This window comes from Argiope bruennichi, chromosome 3, assembly GCF_947563725.1.
Source record: "Argiope bruennichi chromosome 3, qqArgBrue1.1, whole genome shotgun sequence".
NCBI classification, from domain to species: Eukaryota; Metazoa; Arthropoda; class Arachnida; order Araneae; family Araneidae; genus Argiope; species Argiope bruennichi.
The window spans coordinates 113,606,424-113,626,662 of record NC_079153.1 but is presented as its reverse complement, the minus strand read 5'-3'; the positions used below and the strand labels follow the sequence as shown (position 1 = coordinate 113,626,662).

Sequence of the window (20,239 nt, the reverse complement as noted above, 5' to 3'; positions counted from 1 at the left end):
TCGCAATATAATTCAAATTGTTGTAATTATTTCATCAAATATTTAATAACGTAATTTTCTTCCTTTGTTGTTGAATGCAATGGATGGATTTTTTTCTCATTTTTTTCCGATTATTTAAGTAAATATGTTAAAATATCATGGCTTTAATGCCTATCGCAATTTGATGTTTAAAATATCTTGTCGAGAGTTTTATAAGCATCAAATTATGCATAGAGGATTTAAGTGAAATTAAATACAATCTATATTTCTAGGTAACCAGACGATCGCCAAAGGTATCTAATATTACATAAAACATTAGCTAAATTTAATTAAAAAGACGTAACTTTTGCAAAATATGAGATAAGTTGATGACTTATTTTTTTTAAGTTTATGTTATTCCTACGATAAAGATTCATATAAAATGAACCCTGGAGCTAATATGAATATGGAGTTCCATATCCCATTATTTAAAAAAGCAAATAATGGATCATGGTGCAATTTTTTTTAAAAAATGGTTAGCAAAATTTAAAAATAGAATTTATTACTTTTGAGGTTTATGGAAATAATTCAGAATTTCAAATTATGAAGAAACTTTTTGTAATAGACTATTTTCAGAAACAATTGATTATAAATAATAATAATGTGAATAAGTTTAAAGAAATATCAAAATGAACCCATTTTAAGTATCAAGTGGTCCTTTTGAAAATTTATTAAGGGAAAGTGAAAAAAATTTGACTTTCAACTTATATATTAAGGGATAATCCTAACTGCAAAATTTTTGACTTTTCTACATATATGTTAGGGTACAATCCTAAGTGGAAAATTTTTTTTGATCAATTTAGGAAAGCGATAGAAAGAAATAACCTAATTTTTGTATTGAAAATTAATCGGGATTGATAAAAAAAAAAAAACAATCAGGAAGCATCCGAGAACATTAGAAAATGATTTTTTTTCATTTAATTGCTCCATATGAATGAGTTTTTGACTGTTATATTTATTTCTCAAGCACAAACCTCATTTATTTATCAAAAACCAGAAATTTCACTCTGGAATGCTTTCACTAATTTAAAATGGCATTCTCGTGGGTCAAAACTCTTCGAATGTCGACTTTGCAAGAACCATAAGAAAAACTCTTCAAAACTGCCTCTCCTACTTCCGACCTTGCGCATGCCCAACAGGTTTTGCGGGGGTGTCCGTGAGATGCACTTCGCAGTTTTCCTGCCTCGTGCTGGGTCTTCGAAACCGCGCCAACAGTTGATTCTCTGACCAAACGATTTTTTTTACGGACAATAATATTCCCTTTTATTCGCTTTTTTATATTTTAATTCTGGAGATATTTTTTTTGTGTTCATTTCATTTCTTTTAACAAAGCGAGAAAAAGAATTCCAAAATGTTAGAAGGCACTTTATCCGTTTACGCATTCATTGTGATTTTTCCACTAGCTGTGATAGGAGGCTTGCTTTTTCTCATTAGAAATTTCATTCGATCGACAGAATATTGTGATGCCGATGCCAGATTCGATGGAAAGACAATCGTCGTCACAGGTAAAAACTTTTGATATCTCCTTTTTCTTTTCTTTCTTTCTTTCTTTTTTTTTTCAAACGAAAAACGTTTGAGCTCATTAACAGTTGGAAATTCTCAATTCCCCGATGGAACATGTTTGCAAAACGAAACGAACAACTTTGATAGTTAACAAAACAAAATTCAAAATAAAAGCACTTTGATTCAGTACGATTTTAATTCAGTGCTATTATTTTATTTATTATTTCATGAATAAAAATGAAAACTAAGTTTACGATGATCATGGAAGATATATTTAAGAGTTATTCTAATATTTGTTTTCATGAGCCAGAATTATTCTTTTATCAATAAATAATATAAATATATCACATTCATAATTTCACTAACAGAAGAGTTTTAGTTCTCTGTGATTAAATATGTACTGCGTAATATATTATTAATTTTCTTAAATGTTGTTTAATGTATATATATATATATATATGAATACATTTTTTTAAAAATATAGTGGATTCTCGTACCGCGATAGGGATACGATTGTGTAAAGGGAATTCGTGTAATAAGTCAAAGATAATAGGAGAATTTATGTAAACTCAATAATGTCTCTAATTTGTAATTGATTGTATTGCCAAAGAGAAGTCACTTTTTTTTCATTGTATAAAAAGAAGTACTGCAATTGTCAAAGAATTAGAATTCGAGATTTTGGCGAATCTTTTGATTTCAGACCTCCTTGAGACCGAAAAGCGCATTTTAGGAAATGTATTTATCTGTCTGAGAACAACACTATAACACAAAAACGCTTCGCCCTAGACCGATGAAATTTGGTATGTGGTATTTGCATCATTTTTTAAAGATTTCTATTAAATTTGGACAAGCTTTATTTGTATGAAATTTATTTAACAATCAGAGTAAGGCTAAACCAACAGCTACCAAACGTAAAGAACTAGATGGAAATGGTTGGTCGTAGATTTAGCAACAGAAGAAATCGGTCAAGGGATAGACAGTCTGTCGGTTAGTAATTATACATGCAAACGCGATTACTAAAAAATAAAAAGAAATTTGTTACGTGCTCTTGTTATTAAAATTATAGTTCCGTGTAGAATTTTGGTACCAACCTGTTAACAAAAAGATATCCAAAATGCATATTCGATTTTCTTCGCTATGCTATAAAGCATAAACGCTTATGTGCGGAGCTCTTGAAAATAAAAATCTGAGCACTTATCGCGTTCGCGTAAGAGGGGATATAATATCTTTATTAGGGAGTACGTGAAGAGATCACTCCGGTTGATTTTAGTTTGTTATCCGAATTAACGTTATGCACTAGTGCACTATATGGGAATCCATAGTATTGTTTTCGTGCGTAAGACAAACATAAAAAAAAACTTTCATTAATTTGTACCTATCCCTAATTTTCAGTTGATTTATTTGGGAAAAATTAATTTATGCAAGACGACAGGAGGTTCGAGTATTAGAGAAAAAAAAATCGATAACAGCTTTATTACATTGGGCTATCCATAGATCCATAAGAATAACCTTTGCCTGTTTGCTGGAACTCAGTCCCGACATTTTTTCCCATTTCTAGCCTCATAATGGACGAGATGCAATAAAATATCCTGATTCTTGTAAAAATGTCACTATTGTTACATAGTCATTACAATAGCGATGTTGCAGAATGAATTATTTACTTCGTTCATTCATGCCATAGTTAGTATAGTTAGTGAACATGAGAACATTGTAAACTGATTTCTAATACTTCTCCAGTAATTAGAAGCTTCTGAAATTGAAGGGTGACTTGCTGACTGCATTTTTCACTGATAGGAGGAATTTCCTTTCAAAACTCTAATAGAAAACTTCAACAATTGACATTACTTGTTTACTATTTCATTTTAAAAACCATCAGTATTTTTACAAACATAAAGAAATAATAAATTGTTAGAGAGAATGGGCTCTCTGTTATTATGTCTTTTATTCTGTCAATTTTTTTCGGGTATACAGGTTGTGAAGGTTGAATACAATTGCAGTGCTATAAAATATTCTGCTTCTTGCGAAAATGAAACATGTGAATAGTTCTAGTTGCAGAATTTTAGAACTCCTTGGATTTGACCCTTGACAGAACCCCAGGATTAGGAAAGTAATAGTTAGAGCAGTTATTACAAAGGATCTGATCGTAATCCAGAATGATAGTGGCATATTCCAGATTTAGAAACTATTGGTTCGGATCTTAACAAAGATGGCGAAAGCATTGATGGAACATACTTTCCACTAATTTTTTAATGCATGAAAAGCAGTTTAAATGGCAGTTAAATTTTCTATTTACTTAAATTTTAAAAAAAAAATTAGAATTTTCTGTAATTAAGATTACCTTAGCAAAGACTTTTCGAATTAATTTCTTAATTTCTGTAATTAAGGCCATAAGATTTTTTTTTCCGAAATAATGTATGCATTTATTCTCAAAAGTAAAGATTCTGCATTAGTGATAGTTCAGAATTAAGCCAAAGAGGCCTTAGAGTTTAAAATGCACTTTCATAAAGTATTTAATTTATTATTGTTCCCAGAACGATGGAAGCCAATAAGTAACCAAACAGTCGCTTTAACTCTTTTCGTCCTATTAATAATAAGCTACTATTACAGAATTACCAAAATTGGAAGATTCTCATTTTTTTTATCGGGCGATATTTAATTCGTTGGCTTACATAAAAAGTCCTTCAACCAAAAATAAGCGTAAGCAAGCTAGTTACGAATGTTGGCTAATTATTTAGTAATGAATTTTTTTTTTATGGTTTACATTAAAAACAGCAATAAAGACATTTCTCCCTTGAAATCCATCACTTTATTAATAATTCGTAGATAGCTGTTTTCGTACTTCTCTTATGCCACTGCTTTGTAACGACCTTTGTTTTCTGTAGGGCGTGTTAATCCGCACGTTTTAAACTCTCGATCCTTCTCCAGTTTCTTTCTAGCGATTCATTCGAGCATTTCATTGAATGGGACTAATACTGCTCTCCCTTTTGTTATGACGTCACAGGATCATCACAGTGAGGCTGTGTGACGTCGTAGAAACGAAGAGAGATTATAGAAATAAGAAACCTGCGTTCATTTTGCGGGAATCGTTTCAATGATAATTTGTGATCCACTGTATTGGATTATGCTCACGTGATTTATTAAAAATTTCAGCATAATTTCCTATGTAAATATTTTTTAGCTTCAGAATGTGATTATGCATAATATAGGACCTTTATTAGTAGAATATATATCCTTTTTTTACAAAAAAAATATGCAAATAGAGCGACTGTATCATTAAAATTGCCGAGAGGAATTCCTTAAGTATTTCTGTGGTAAGACAGATGAAAATGATACAAACGACAGGAAGTTTGAACTTAGAAAATAAATTATAAACAAAATGTTAAATTTGTCAAAAGCTTAATATATATTTTTAAAACTTAATTTACAATGTGGGCCTCTGCATACCAGAAAATTATTCTTATAAAAAATTATTATTAACATTTTACGGATATTTCATCAATATAAGGCCATTATTTAAAATAATTTTGATAGCACTTGAAAGATTAATTTTAAATTAACCGTGAGTATAATTTAAATACACTTTACTGATTTAACTGTTCACTTTTTCGTTTAGGTTATTTTGACGATTATTATTTTTGGTTCTATTTCATATTGAATAGAAACAATTTACACATACATATATTTCTTAAGTAACTTCCTTTTATATATAAAAATCTCTTCATGCAATGCTGTTTTATAAGATTTTTTATGGCTTTATCCAGAACATAATTTGAACGATTCCAGAGCTTACTACTTTTTTTCACCATGGCTATTTCCTTTGTTAGATCCCCTCATTGAACAAGAATGATATGAAAAGGCATAGCACCCGAATGAGTTATATTCTGCTTTTGGTTTTTGCCTGGGAAACACATTATAGTTATGCATTTGAAATGATATATGTAATCCTCCACCGCCGCCTGTAACGTCTACATCCATAAATACAAATAATTATTAAAGCAGTCTTATTTGAAATTGCCTTTATTATAAGTCACAAAGATGTATAATCGGCTTTTTATTAACTCCTATTTGGTAATCATTAATTGATGCTGCTTTATAAATGAATGATTCATTTGGTTTTTTTTATTATCTCGCATGTGTATACTTCCATGATCGTAGCGTATATTATGAGAAAGAATGGATCGCATTAACATTATTTCACTATAGGCCCAGACAAGAAATCACATCAACTGTGGTAGAGGGTGTCAAGGGAAATGTCAAATATAGAAAAGTTACCTATTTTGCATTTTAAAATTTCAGAAATTTTTATTCTAAAATTCCTTTCTAAAAATTATCGAAGAGCTGATATTCTCCACTGTACAATACTTCATCCTTCGTCAGTGAATAAATTATATTCAATTACATTTTAATGAAATTAACTATCCATATTCTTGTCTAAAGAATTTACCTTACTAATACTAATTTAAAAACTGAAAGTCCGGTTAGACTAGAAGGCAGCCTGTCGATACTGCTACGTTTAGTGGTGGCGGGGTGGTCGGCTGTATGCAAGAAGAAGAAGAAGAAGAGATTAGAAGGCAGCGAATGATTTTTCAGGAAATCTTCCTTGGAGTAAACCTTAGTCAGCTGAAGACATCCAACGTCACTTCTCATGAACAGATGTATTCTGTCAGGAATCACAATGCATTTCCCAGTTCATTGAACAAAATCCTTTGAGTCGATTCCAAATTTTGAATTGTTTGTTGAGAAACAAATGTCTAACACAAAGGCATAAGAAATGCACACTAACAATTGAATCAGCAGTTCGGGTAGGGAAACAAGTGCCAAAAATATCGGAATGAGCACATCTTATTCAAAACATGTTTATCACATGGATGTCTATTGTTTGAGCTAAAAATCAAAAACAAAAGCCGCTGATGTGAAAAAGTTTGTGTAAAAGTTTGTTTAATAAAAGATTAAATATGAAAAATGGGAAGTTAATATTTATTTTACCGAGAAAACGATTTTTGGGTTTGTTCTTTTCTTCTAACTGCCAATTAAATCATGGTTTCTTTATTTTGTTTAAGTCATGATTCTGCAGGTTCGGCACCATGCGGTATTTCTTGTTCGAAATGACTGAATTTTTCGACACCTATGAAGAGAGTTAAGGGCCATGTTACTTATCCATTATGGAAGTTAAAACACTTTTGTAAAAAGTAACGTTCTGCGGGTTGTTTCAGAAAAAGTGTACGGGTCTGACTGATGCATGAAATCTATGAACCAGAATAGAATCGGCGGTTGGAGGGAGGGAATATTTATGTTTGTTTATGCACGGTGGAAAATCTTGGTTCCTGTTTCATATCCACGTGGCTGTTAACGTTTGTCATACGTCAAAAGGAAGGGGGGAACAGAAACCAAAATAGATATGATTCCAACTCCCTCTGCATCTGCATAGCTTTTCGAAAATGGAATGATATGAAGTACGTGGGCTCTTTCAAGTGTGGAAGAGGCAGAAATGTCTTCGTGCTACTGGATGTCCCACGGGATAACCTACAGTTTAAAACGGAACATCTAGCCATCACGAATCAACATCTATGACAAGGATTATTTATGTTATTTATAAATAAAGTTTCATCAGTAAATCAGCATTAAATTTTCGCATGTGGAGTCTTATTCCCATCCCAAAATGATTTAGATGTTAATTATGCAAACCCGAGCCAAGTAAATTTACAGATAAATAAATAAGTATAAAAATAGAAATTTTGGAAAACTTTGAGATACGCAGATAGAAATTATAGGTTAATTTATCCAATAAACAAACACTGAAAGCAAATAAGATAGTACATGATGTAAATCAAATAACGTAAGTCATTATGATTGTAAACATTTTGTTGATAAAGTAAATAAGTTGAGCAAATAAGTACTCATTTAGGTTAGGTCACCTGAGCACATATCATATAAATGAGATCAAACTGATAAACTGAGAGTTTTCCTCTGTAAAATTTGAAACGATGGGTTTTAAGTTCATGTTCTTTTAATGGAAATCTTTTTTCTTCTATTAAAACAACAGTTTTTTTTGAAACCTGTTCTTTAATGTACTCTCAGTTTTAAATAACCTAGACAGCTTATCAAGAGGAATTCGCTTTTTTCACATTTGTTAGATGGAAGTAAAAAAGAAAAAGGCATATCATTGGAAATAAGTCTAGATATTGATGCACATTTTCTGTTTGTTTATTTTAACAGCGACTGAATTCAACTTTTCTAATTGCCAATATTTCTACCGTAGGAAATGAAAATACATAAAATGCATGCTTTCCCCATTCATAAAGATAGCTGAATTCGATTAATTTTAATCATTATAATATACTTCAAAATCATAGTATCCAATACTAGAGAAGAGTTTCTTAAGTCATTGGCTATGGCCCCAATAGGGCCTCGAGAACTTTGCCAACGAGCTTTTTTTTCAGTTTCTTAAATATAAATTATTCTAACAATATAAGAAGTTGGCTTGTTTTGGCGAAGTTGGTTTAGTATCATTTGATCTAACATAGAAAGCACAAATTATCGGTCAAGGCATAATAAAGGTGAAATTGGACATTTTTGCAATTGTTATTAAATTTTTTATATGTAAGTTAGTCTTAAAAATTTCCTCAGTAAAAGACATGCAACTCGAATATTTTAGAGACTATACTCATTTTACAATACATCTATCTATCCAGTTTATTATTAGTTCATTTAAACTGGAATTTTTTATTTTAAAAGACAAGTTATTTCTATGAATCAATAATATTCTTACTGAATAGAGGAACATTCATAAAAAAATAACGAAAAGTAGAATCATTCAACCTTAACGTTTTTCATGCACCATGGAATATATTTTATGATTTACTGATTCAATATGAAAATTTAGTCTTTTACAATAAAAAAACAAAACATCAAACTAAAGGAGAGATCTTATAATTTTATGCTACCAATTATATTACAAGAAAAATGAGCAAAGTTAAAATATAAACAAACTTGACAAAATTTTCATCATTGCTTATTTCCTAAATTAGACCTCGATTTTAAATGCAGCAAAATTTTAAAAATTTTGTCGAGAGTTTTTTTAAACAGAAACCTATTTAGTATGTAGGCATAAGCTCTAGATGTAATGGTCTCTTGTGTCGAGCGGCACGCACACATTTTTCTTTAATGATCACATTTCACACAAAACAAACATAAAACACGAAAGACAAGAAAACGCATTAATGCGCGCATTCCTCTTACAGAACAGCATCTCATCTCCTTTATTAACAATCGCATTGCACTATGGGATGTGTACCTAATCAGGCATCGCCATCTATTATCCAAAAGAGAAGATAGATACAACTGCAACAAATTCAATTTTTCAGAATTGCTAATCTTGCTCAGTTCCTGCTTTATTTTATTCATAGCAGATATTTCAAAATAGATTCATATGTGTATTCATATATAGATTCATATTTCTAATTTCCAATATGTAAAATATTTAAATTGAAATAATTTAGAAACTAATATCTCCCAATACATTCGGAGATATTTCCTTTGATCTAAAATCTACCTTCGAAATATAGCGTATGGTTATTCATGAGAAACAAGAAAGAACCCAGTTTCAGACAGCAGCCCTAACATTTCGTCCTGCTTGCCTTAAAATAACTGAAGCGTATTGAAAACATCCAGCTTATCTGTCTTTGAGTCCTGTGAGGTGGTCTGCCAACAAGTCTTGACTTTCAGCGATGCTTTCACTTTTTTCTATCACAGTCATTAAGAAATATATTAACGTTCGCAGTTTTTAACATGATATATAGATTATTCAGAAACACGCATGCATTTTTAACATGCATGTTTTATAGACCATTCAGAGAGTTGAAAATGAGATACAAGAACTGAACCGACTTGCGTAAAATTGGCTATACATGATTTAGATAGTGACTGTAATAAAAATGTTATTCTTATATAAAAATGAATAAATCATAAACAAAATGGATGAAAAGAAATTTTTAAATTGTTTTAAGAAAAGATTTTAAAACAACTTTATGTATTTGTTGTTCTTTTGTTTTTGAAAGAAATTGAGTAAAATTGAATCATTTGAGAAAAGAAATCAAATTTTGTTCATAAGAATGTTGCCACAAAAGAAAAAAAATTCGCGATTAATTTGATAAAATAATGTTTAATATATTTGATACTTGTGCTTACATATCAAATTCATTTTTATCTGATAAATGTATTTTACCTTTTATACTTTTTTGATATACGAAGATAAATTATTGTAATCTTCGAAAATATGAATCAAGAATTCGAAGAATCACCACGTTTTAGACTTCACTGAGTCCAAAAAACACATCTTTGTAATTTTTTGTATCTATCTGTGAACATGATAGTTCAAAAACGTTTTAAGTCAAAAGGATGAAATTTAGTACTTAATTTTTACATCACATTTATTGATTTCTATCAGATTTTGACAGAAATCAAGTATAGTTATGGACTAACTTCATTCACAGAAAGTCTGTCTGTTTGATTATCCGAATACAAGTAAATCCAAAAACTATTAAACGTTAAGAGCAAGATAAAAAAAAAATTGGCACACAGATTGAGAATCTAACGATTAGATCCTTATCAAATTCTCAACTAAATCTCTCTTAGGGTTGGCAGCATGAGGGTCTGTATTTTAGCATGCTTATAAATGCGATAACTTGAATAAATGAAATTAGGTATTTAGTTTTAAATCTGAAATATAGATCCAAACCAAATTTTCAATCAATTTTGCTGAGAAGTTGGCTGTATATGAATGTACATGTGGTGAATAGCTTATAAGCCAGTTAACTGCTACGCTACACGAACAATTGCTTTTGCATTGTGGTCATGTTACTGGACTGTGAAGCACAAGGCCCCAGGTTCTATCCTCGCTCATCGCAAATCCGCCACAGTGGTGACCTCGGACGATGAACCTTGAACCTTGTGCAGCTGTTGTGGCGCCATCTACCCGCAACCCAAAAAGTCGTCAGACTCATCAGCAACCACTCACTCATACGCTCGCCATAACGCTAGGCGTTATTCAAATGGGTACAGGCGCATTAGAATCAACAGCTAATACATCACCACTCAACAGCCATATCGTTCGTCTCACCTCCAACTCACTGGAGGGAGAGTCTGTGGTGAATAGCTTATAAGCCAGTTAACTGCTACGCTACCCGAGAAACTGCTTTTGTATCGTGGTCATGTTACTGGAGTGCAAACCACAAGGTCCCAGGTCCTATCCTCGCGCGTCTCAATCCGCCACATACATTTTCATGTGCGTATGAAGTACGTATGTATAGAAAATTGATATAAAAGTGATAACTGGAAAGCGTAATGACTTAAATAAAAGAATCTTTACGATCTTGTTGTTAAACTTGGTTTGTGATCATAGTTTTGTTTTGTGATCTTATTAATAAAATTTTTCTGCTTCAAATTTTGATTTCAATTGATCTAAAAAAGGTCCAACAATGCATATTTGGTATGCTTAACTACACTTCGAACTAAATTCTCATATGCTTAAGTAAATGCTGACTTGTGGAATCCAGAAAACAAAAATTTGAATACATATCATGTTTACAGTTTTAAGAGGAGTAGAAGGAGAATGTCTTTATTTAGGGAGTACAAGAGAAAGATTCAGAGAGACTATTTCTGCTAATTTAAAAAATAATTTTCAAATAATAATATTTATCTACTTGACTAATGATTTAATATCAGTCAAATTAACATTGTATATTCGGGAGATTACTCAACACTCCATTACGAATAATCTCCCGCCGTCGAGTTAAGAGTTTTAGCTGTAGTAAAAGTTTTTGTCTGACCTCACAGTCATCTGATAAATGTCCTTTTCACTCTGCAAAACCCTTTTAAATTGGTAGAGCGGATTTGTAATGCAACACTTAGAAATGAGCTGATAACCTCATTGTCTGATAATAAATACAAAATTAATCAGAATAATTAATAAATAAATTAATCAGAAACAAGCTTAATGTAAGGAAATTTCGAAATTGTTTACTTTATTATAATACTAGCCGCATTTGGCGACCAGCCGGTTCGCCAATCTTAATGTTCGTTAAAATTTTAATAATTAAATATTTTATGCAATTCCTACTTTAATAGCTTCTTCATCAAAATATTTTAAAACTTCAAATTTTGATAAGCATATAATTCACTCATAATATTATAAAGACTTCAGTCATAACGTAATATGTATCTCTCTCATTTTCTGTTAGCACCCGTAGAATTTATGCTTTAAACTAAAGTGGAAAGACTTAATCTGCAATTAAAATAACAATATTTTTTACTGAAACAAAGCCTTTTTTTATAATATGTTTACTGAAAACAGAGTGCTGAGTGTTTAAACTTTATAGGCACTAAGGAATATCTTTCTTAATTTATGTAACATCTCAAGAATTTGTCAACAAAATTTTCTCAGATTCATCCTGACCAGATCGATTAATAAGGAATTAGAGTGGGAAAAAAGAACTGAAGCCTTACTCATTTGGCGATGGGGAAAATGAAGATTTTTTGACGGGAAAGTTAGTTTTTAATTAATAATTAAAATTTCAAAAAAAGGGACCACAGGTGCACATTCTCGATCTCTAAGGTATACATGTACCAAATTTGGTAGCTGTAGGTCAAACGGTCTGGCCTATAGAGCGCCAACATACACACACACATTGAGCTTTATATAAGTATAGATAAGCAGACATATTCTGTGTCAAGTTACTGATTTTGTTCTGGAATGCATTACATTTTTTTTCTATATTGAAACTTACTACTTGCAAGAATTGCAAAGTTGTAAAATCTATAAATGAAACATTTACGAAATTTACTTACCTTTATGAAAATTTCTACTTTTTTGTTTCAGGTGGCAGCAGTGGTCTGGGCCGAACATTGGCCGCCGAACTGTGCAAAAGGGGTGCCCGAGTTATTGTGGCCTGCAGAACAAAAGCCAGGAGAGATTCGACGGCCTATTTTCTCAGAAGCAAAACGGGCTCCTTCAATTTGAGAACCATGTTCATGGATTTAAATAGTCTTGATTCTGTATTCGACTTCTGCCAAGACTTGGTCGATACTGAAGAAAGAATAGACGCAATTGTCAATAATGCGGGTAAAGTACAAGTTATTTTATAAATAACATGCCAGCAACTCAGTGGAATAAGTTCCAATCGCCTGCAATATTAATAGTTACATAAAGCCTGCAAGACTTGAACTTTCTCTGGCCAAAGACACATATTGGAAACTCATTTATTTTATCAACTTTTGAATAATTTGTTGTTGCTGTTGCTTATTCCCTTTGGATTCCCTTGGATCCCAAACCAAGTAAGGGATCGGGAAAAGAGGGATGCAGTAGCTTCTGAGGGTAAGAATTCCTGAGCACCCGAGAGCAGCAGTCTGACTTTAGTTCATATGAAGATGACACTCACTTTCACAACCCCTTTTTACAGTGGACATCTTTCACATGCCTCACAGACAAAACACAGGGTAGAGAACAATAATGCCCGAACTAGGACTCAAACCCGGGATGCCCAGATCACGGGGAAGACGCACTACTCCTAAACCAGGACGCCGGCGTTTTCGAATAATTTATAATTAATTAATAAAGAAACATACTTATTAATTTTTAAAAGCAAACCCTTTCCCCGAGTAGAAATTTTATTTAAATAACCACTACTTTAAAATAAATTAAAACTCGGTATTTATTTATTTAAATTTTTTCTCTGTTCTTTGAATTTATTTGTTCATTTATATATTTGTTAATGAAAAATGAAATAAAACAATCCCTGAATGCGTGGGAATTTTTTACGTACAATGAATTTTATATTCTCTTTGCAAAAGACCTCGGATAAAAATTGGCATTTATGGGACATAATAAATATTTACTAGTGCTATTATGTAAATTGATGAGCATTTAATAAATATAAATGGTTTTGTAATTTCTTATGTTATTTTAAAAATTCTTAAATTGGTTTAAAGTTTTTGCCCCTTGAGCGATACCACATTTGATTTTCTTAATGTGTTTCGTACAGATTTAAAAAAATCTTAATAGATATTCTGTACATTTTGCCCAGAGACAAAAAAAAAACTTACAGGGATGTTTTCTTTTATTTTCACGTCAATATAACACATCTAAATTGACTATTGTATATCTATCTGTTCTTTATGACATTTTCAATAATTAGTATTTTTCTCTCTCTTTCTATTTTCCATCTCTTTCTATTCTGTGTCATCCCACCTTAATTTGTGTATTTTGATGGGCTTAACTAGAGATTGATGATTTCTAGCATAGATCCACGATGTGATGTATTTTAAAATTGTGAGAATTAACAATCGTATATGATTCATAATATTAATTAAAGTTCCCATCTTCCAATGTGCAGCCACACTGGAGCCGCAAGACAAGACATCCGACGACTTGGACAAAATGATCGGCGTCAACTACATCGGCCATTTTCTGCTGACCAACCTACTATGCGACAAGTTGCTGAAGCATGGCAATGCTAGTAACCCGGCAAGAATAATCAACGTAGTGTGCGGCAGTTTCCGGTCAGGACACATCTTGAACATGGACGAGATGGAGGGCAAGTTCGATGGCAGTTACAACATGCGCAATGTCTATCGAAGCACTAAGCTGGCCCTACATCTCATGACGAAGGAGTTGGCTCACAAGTACGTCGAGGAAGGAGTCGTGGCCTACTCTGTGGATCCTGGTTTGTGAAAAATTCTTTATATCTCACAATGTAAACTGCCATCCCCAAGCTGTGGCTAAATACTATCTCAATCTGAATGGTGAATCGGCTACCTTAACATACGGACATAAATAGTCAATAATTTTTCGTGGGAGATCATGCGTTTTTTAACTTATTCTTATTGGAAGTGTGCAAAGAGAAAGAATTGTACCTAACTGTCGAAAATTTGATCTCGAGAATAGGGCGGATTGGCAAGTTTCAGACCTCCCTGAATTCCGGAAACATATGTTTTTGAATTCTGTTTATTTTTTCTGTGAACGAAAAAACTCAAAATCGTTTTGAGTCAGAGGGATGGAATTTGATATGTGGTCTTAGTATTAAATATCTGTAGATCTCTATAAAATTTTGAAAGAAATTCATTCACAGAAAGTTTTCTGTCAAGATGAACATGATAAAAATGTCAAAATGTCTGTCAAAATAAGAATGATAGTTACATATTCTAAAAAGCAAAGATAATAAAAAATGTGATGCACTCATTTAGCATTTTAATATAGATCTATAGCAAATTTTGGGCCAAATCCGTCAAAGGAATGACCATCGATCAGTCGGCGAGAGTTTTTTGATGATCTCATGCATGTTTAGTTAAAAAAAAAAAGCAATGGCTTCAATAAATGAAATTCGAGGCGTAGTCTTAGTATCTAACGTTTAGATTCTTTTCAAAGTTCTAATCAGACCAGTCAAAGGATAAACCATCTGTTGATTTGTATTTTCACATGTATGTAAAAGCAATGGCTAAAAAACACGATGATTTAGATTAATAAAACTTAGATTTATATTCTTGTCACTAAAATTGTAGTTCTGTGTTAAATCTTGGTTTCAATCGATCAAAAAAAAAAAGCAGTTCAAAATTTTTAATTTTTTATTATTATGCTTCGAAGCACGAAAACTTTCATGTTCGAGACTCTAAGCACGCATAGCATTCGTGGCCTTATTCAAGGTCGACAGTTTTATGCAGGGGAAGGGAGATTATAGCTTTATAAGAAAGATGACAGAAAATTTCAGAGAGCTCCATCCCGTTAATTTCTTATTTGTTTGTGATTTAAATATCACTTAAATCAAAAATTTTACAAATAGACATAAGTAGGTTGGCTAAAAATGAAAGAATTCCTCTTAGGAGTAATATAAGGAAAGAAAAATATAGAGTTCAAAAGAATCCTTAGTCTTGGCGCGACTGATTTCAAAACCATGCGGCTATGAATGACTCAGAAAATTAGGGGCAGTGGTTTATCCTAGACTTTCTCTTTTACTTCTCTAGGTATTATTTCCCTTTCAAGAAACGTTCAGATATTTGATAATGATACCAAGAATAACTAATTTTTTATTGCCCTCGGAAGTGGAGATTGCGAGACCAGTATAGCTTGGTTAGTAGGGCGTTGGATTCGCATCCGTGATGTCGTCTGTTCAAACCCTGCAGACCTAAGACTTTCCGTGTATATGGTGGTTGGTGCACGTATGAATATAGCGTAGCCACAAAGTTCTTCAAGTCGAGACAGTATGACTAAGGGTAGTGGATCAGAATTGATTGCTCTCCGTTTCAGGTCTAAATTACGATCTGTGGTTGTGTGAATGAAATGTTTGAATAAAGTCCACCGCATGAAAAGGGCTGTGACGCACGAATAGCTGAGACGTAGTTTTGGCAATAGATGACACTACTGAAACAAGAGCCGTTGAAACTCGGTTTGAAATCGCTGACTTTATTAGCGAGCTTGTCTATGGCAAGTGCCATCAGCAACAACAACAGTCTCAGAATATGAAAAGATTGGCAACATAAGGGAGCATCTATTTTTGTGTTTATAGTAACATGATATGGTGCATTTTGGGCTTCTTAGTATATAGAGATTCTTCTTAATTCATCTTAATTAATGAAAATTCATCTTAAACGCATATCTTTCGAAAGGAAAAATGTATTTTAAGAGTTTAAATTATGATTAAGATCCATAATTTTGGTTACGAAACCACAAATCAAATGTTTTTAAAAAACATTTTTAAGTTATCGTATATAAGCATACATGAATTTACAGATCGATAGACGATCAATTCTTTTACAGATTTGATCTGAAATTTGATACATATAACATACACTGATAACCAGACTGCCTGGGAATAAATTTGATTAAAAGTTAGATAAATATCTATAAATTAGGTGTAAAGACTGCAATTTAATAGCTTAGTTCGTTGAATTTTTGAGCTATCATATTCACAGACAGATCGTCATAATTTCAAAAATGTGTTTTCCCAGGGGGATTTGAAATATGAAGATTCGTAAAAATTTCGAGAGGTTAGAATTTTTTGATCATTAATGAACATATATTTTTTTGTATACTTTATAATCAAAATATCAAAAACGCCGGATGTAAAGGCAATTTCATCACTTCGAACATTTTGTTTTATATCCATTAATTAAATAGAAAATAAGTATTTATGACAATTATTCGTTATGGCAGTCCTGTAACTCAAGTTAATTTGGGATTAAATTTGATACAGTTACACACTTTAGATGCTAAAACTGTATATTATATTTTATCTATCTAGCTCTTTGCATTTTGAAGTTATTTTGTTCATTTACGTTCAGATTTACAAACTTTCTTTAAATGAATTTTGCTCAAACATGAACAGAAATCTACAAATTTGATGTAAATTTTGATGCATAACTAATCTTATATCCTTCTATCTCAGAAAGTTTTCGAATTATTGTGTTCCAAAACAAACAGATATAATTCCAAAAGTATGTTTTCCGAACTCAAGACGTCTAAAAGAGATTTGTCGAAATCTCGAGTTTAAATATTTATGTACGAGAAACTAAAAAGTAATGACCCTTTCAGTCAGAACTCCTTATTTCTGTTTTAACATTTTATATCTTAAGTAATATGTTGGTGCTATGATTGCGCACTACCTGGATCATTAACTTATGAAGATATATTGTTACATGTGTGTGGGACATTATGTTCATGGTAGAAAATTGGAGCATGAAGATATGATAAAAGCATGATTAAGATACTGAAGGGAGCATTAATGATTAATGAAACTTAATTTTAAAGCTTTTTTGATTGATTTGGAGTATATTATTTGTATCATAATTTCTTTTCTTTGGGGCTGGGGGGAGGCGGAGGTATTGCAATCAATAGCAAAGATATGTTGTAAAAGACTTTTGCGAAATCATTATAAGTCGACTGGGACGATTGAACTTGCAAGTTTTGGATTATTTTTAATAACAAACATATTTTCTTTAAAAAACAATTTTAGATTTTTATAAAAACAAATAAGACTTGTTGTTGTTTCTTATGGCACTTGCTATGGACAAGCCCACTGTTACGAAGACAGCGATTTAAGCTGGTGGGGGAGCGTCTCTTGTTTGTTTAGTAGCTTCAACTAGGGCCAAGAGTACGACTTTGCTACTCACGCATCATTCATTCGCTTGCACAACCTCTTTTTACAAGAGTTATATCAAAAACCTATAAGAAATGTTAATGTTTTTCATCCTTGAAAATTTGTTTACAAATATTTGATAAAAGTGACATGTTGAGGAAGGATAAAGCCTGAAATTCAACTAATATACAGAGATTTATTCGTTGCTTTCTTCAAAATTAAGTTCAATACAAATTGCTGTTAAAAACGTACTTTTACGCAGAAATCACTTACGCTAAACTTAGCTATACTTAGAAAATATTTTCTACTTTATAATATTTAATTTATTATTCATTATTATAAATATTATAACTGTCATTAAAATTTTCAGATAAATTTTTCTCAAATTCAAAACCAGATGGCGCCACTCACAATGAAGCAAAATTTGAGTAAATAATTCAAACAACTGATAATTATTTTCTGAAAGTATTAAAATCGTTTATTATCATCGAGAAACACATGCAATTTCAAAACTTTAACTTATCGCAATGTGAGAAAAAACCCATAACAAAATTCCAGCTTTATAAATACAAAAATTAAATAAGAGAGTATAAAGAATATTATTTTATTCATATAAGCTCATTATGAAAACTAATTGTCTTTCCACAATCTCTCTTCTTTTCTCCATCGTTTGGTTCATTGATGAAATTTGCAAAATAACAGAATAGGTGTGATCAAGAAAAAAAAATCTAAGCTTTTATGTTTTGCTTAGGGATTGAGGGTTTTTAGAATGCAATCTTCAAACTGAAAGCAACATTTATTCTTTTTCAACAAAACTCATCTAAAAAATAATTTGATACTATGGGCAAATCTAAACTGATTCAATAAAATTCTTCTACATACTCTCCTTTTCGAAAATAGGTCTGTTAAATTGCGAAATTAGATGTTTTAAAAGAAAATAAAAGTTTTTCAATAATAAAATCTTATTATTTAACCTAGACATTCCTAGTATATAAATTAATTATTGTTTTTAAACATTTAATAAAAGCATATTTGAAAATTCCACACTTTTCAAAGAAACACAAAAGATTTAAAAAAAAATGTTAAATTTATTTAGAATATTATTGAAATATTGTGTAGTATATTTTTTTTTATTTCATTATCTTTCTTAGCACAGGTTTGCTTAAAGTACAATAAACATTCTTTATCTGCGTGAAACATTTATTCTAGGAGAAAAACTTATTTGCTACTTCCCATCGAACATATAATACAAAACATATTTATATTTGCAATAAATATTTCCTATATCTTTCCAATTCATAATGTCCATCGAATTTATTTACATTTCCTACACAGTTGATACCACGACTATTCATTTCTGGTTGGTTACGATGCCATTTTGTTTCGCTTCTTCCACCTCTTGAATTATCTGGCGTGGTATAAATGGTGGGAATCACAAAGTTTCATAAACATAAATGTGAGGATTTTAATATGTTGTGAACTTAGGAAATATAAACGAATCAACAAAAAACGTTGTAAACAAAGGAAAACATTAGAATGCAAAAATGGGATGATGCAATATTTAAAATATGTTCCCATGGCGACTGTGATTCGACTTTTGAGTTACATTATGCTTCCAACCATTTAATCTGTCTGTGAAACATATTTTATATCAATATAATTTATTTTTACATTCTCCATATGTGACTAATTCTTTATCTTTCTCAATAGGCTATGTTAATACTGGTTTATACCGACACCTGGAAGGTCCTTTTGGAAAATTCAACCAGACTTGCGCCAAAGCATTGTACAGAACCACCGAAGAAGGCATGCAGACCATCCTGTACTGTCTGTCCAGCAAGGATGTACTGAAATTGTCCGGTTCTCTTTTCAAAGACTGCCGAGTCTGTGATGTGAGGAACTCAGCCTGGACCGAGAACAGTATCAAGGACCTGTGGACCAGAGCCTCAGAACTCATTCTTTCAAAAGGAATCAAACTGGAGTTAGGGGCCGCCGATGAAGAAGAGGAAGAAGCCGACAAGGCAGACAATAGTGAACAGCAAGACTCAGAGCAATAACAGAACTAACAGAACAGCAATTGTTTATTTATTGAATTTGTTAGTCTTTGTGGTAAACGTTCGAGACTAAACAAATAGGTTTTCCTGTGTTGTTGCTGTTTCAGAAGTTAGCCTATGTTTGCATTGCTTCTTTTGATGTAAAAAAGCTGTACTTCAAATTAAGACTGTGTCAAAGAAACAAAGGACAAAATATTTTCCAAGGAACTCGTATAAAATGCTTGCCTCTTCAAAAAAGTAAAAATATTTTAACAAGATTTGTATCCTATTGGGAAAATTTAGCTTTTAAGAAATTAATTATTTTTATTATTAATCATTTATGCTGAAGCTTAAGAAGGCTTTCCTAAGGATTAAAATTATGAATTACGTTAATTTTCACTAAATAAAATGCTATAAAAGTGTTTGTTTCGTTATTGAGAACTGTGCATACTTGCAAATATTATCCGCTTTAACAGTATTATTTTAAAAATGGTAAAATTTTATTTTGGCCAAATGATTTTAGAAATTAATTTTCATTGAATATGTTTTTTTCACATCGTA

At 31.5% G+C, this 20,239-nt stretch overlaps 1 protein-coding gene across 1 annotated transcript; it reads left to right on the top strand.

Moving 5' to 3' along the window:
- Window positions 1-1,168: 1,168 nt before the first annotated feature.
- Window positions 1,169-20,100, top strand: LOC129963864 (retinol dehydrogenase 14-like). Its single transcript, XM_056078441.1, has 4 exons — window positions 1,169-1,523; window positions 12,398-12,640; window positions 13,911-14,240; window positions 19,356-20,100. The coding sequence occupies exons 1-4, from the start codon at window positions 1,370-1,372 to the stop codon at window positions 19,700-19,702; spliced, it is 1,074 nt and encodes a 357-aa protein (XP_055934416.1). The 5' UTR covers window positions 1,169-1,369; the 3' UTR covers window positions 19,703-20,100.
- Window positions 20,101-20,239: the final 139 nt, after the last annotated feature.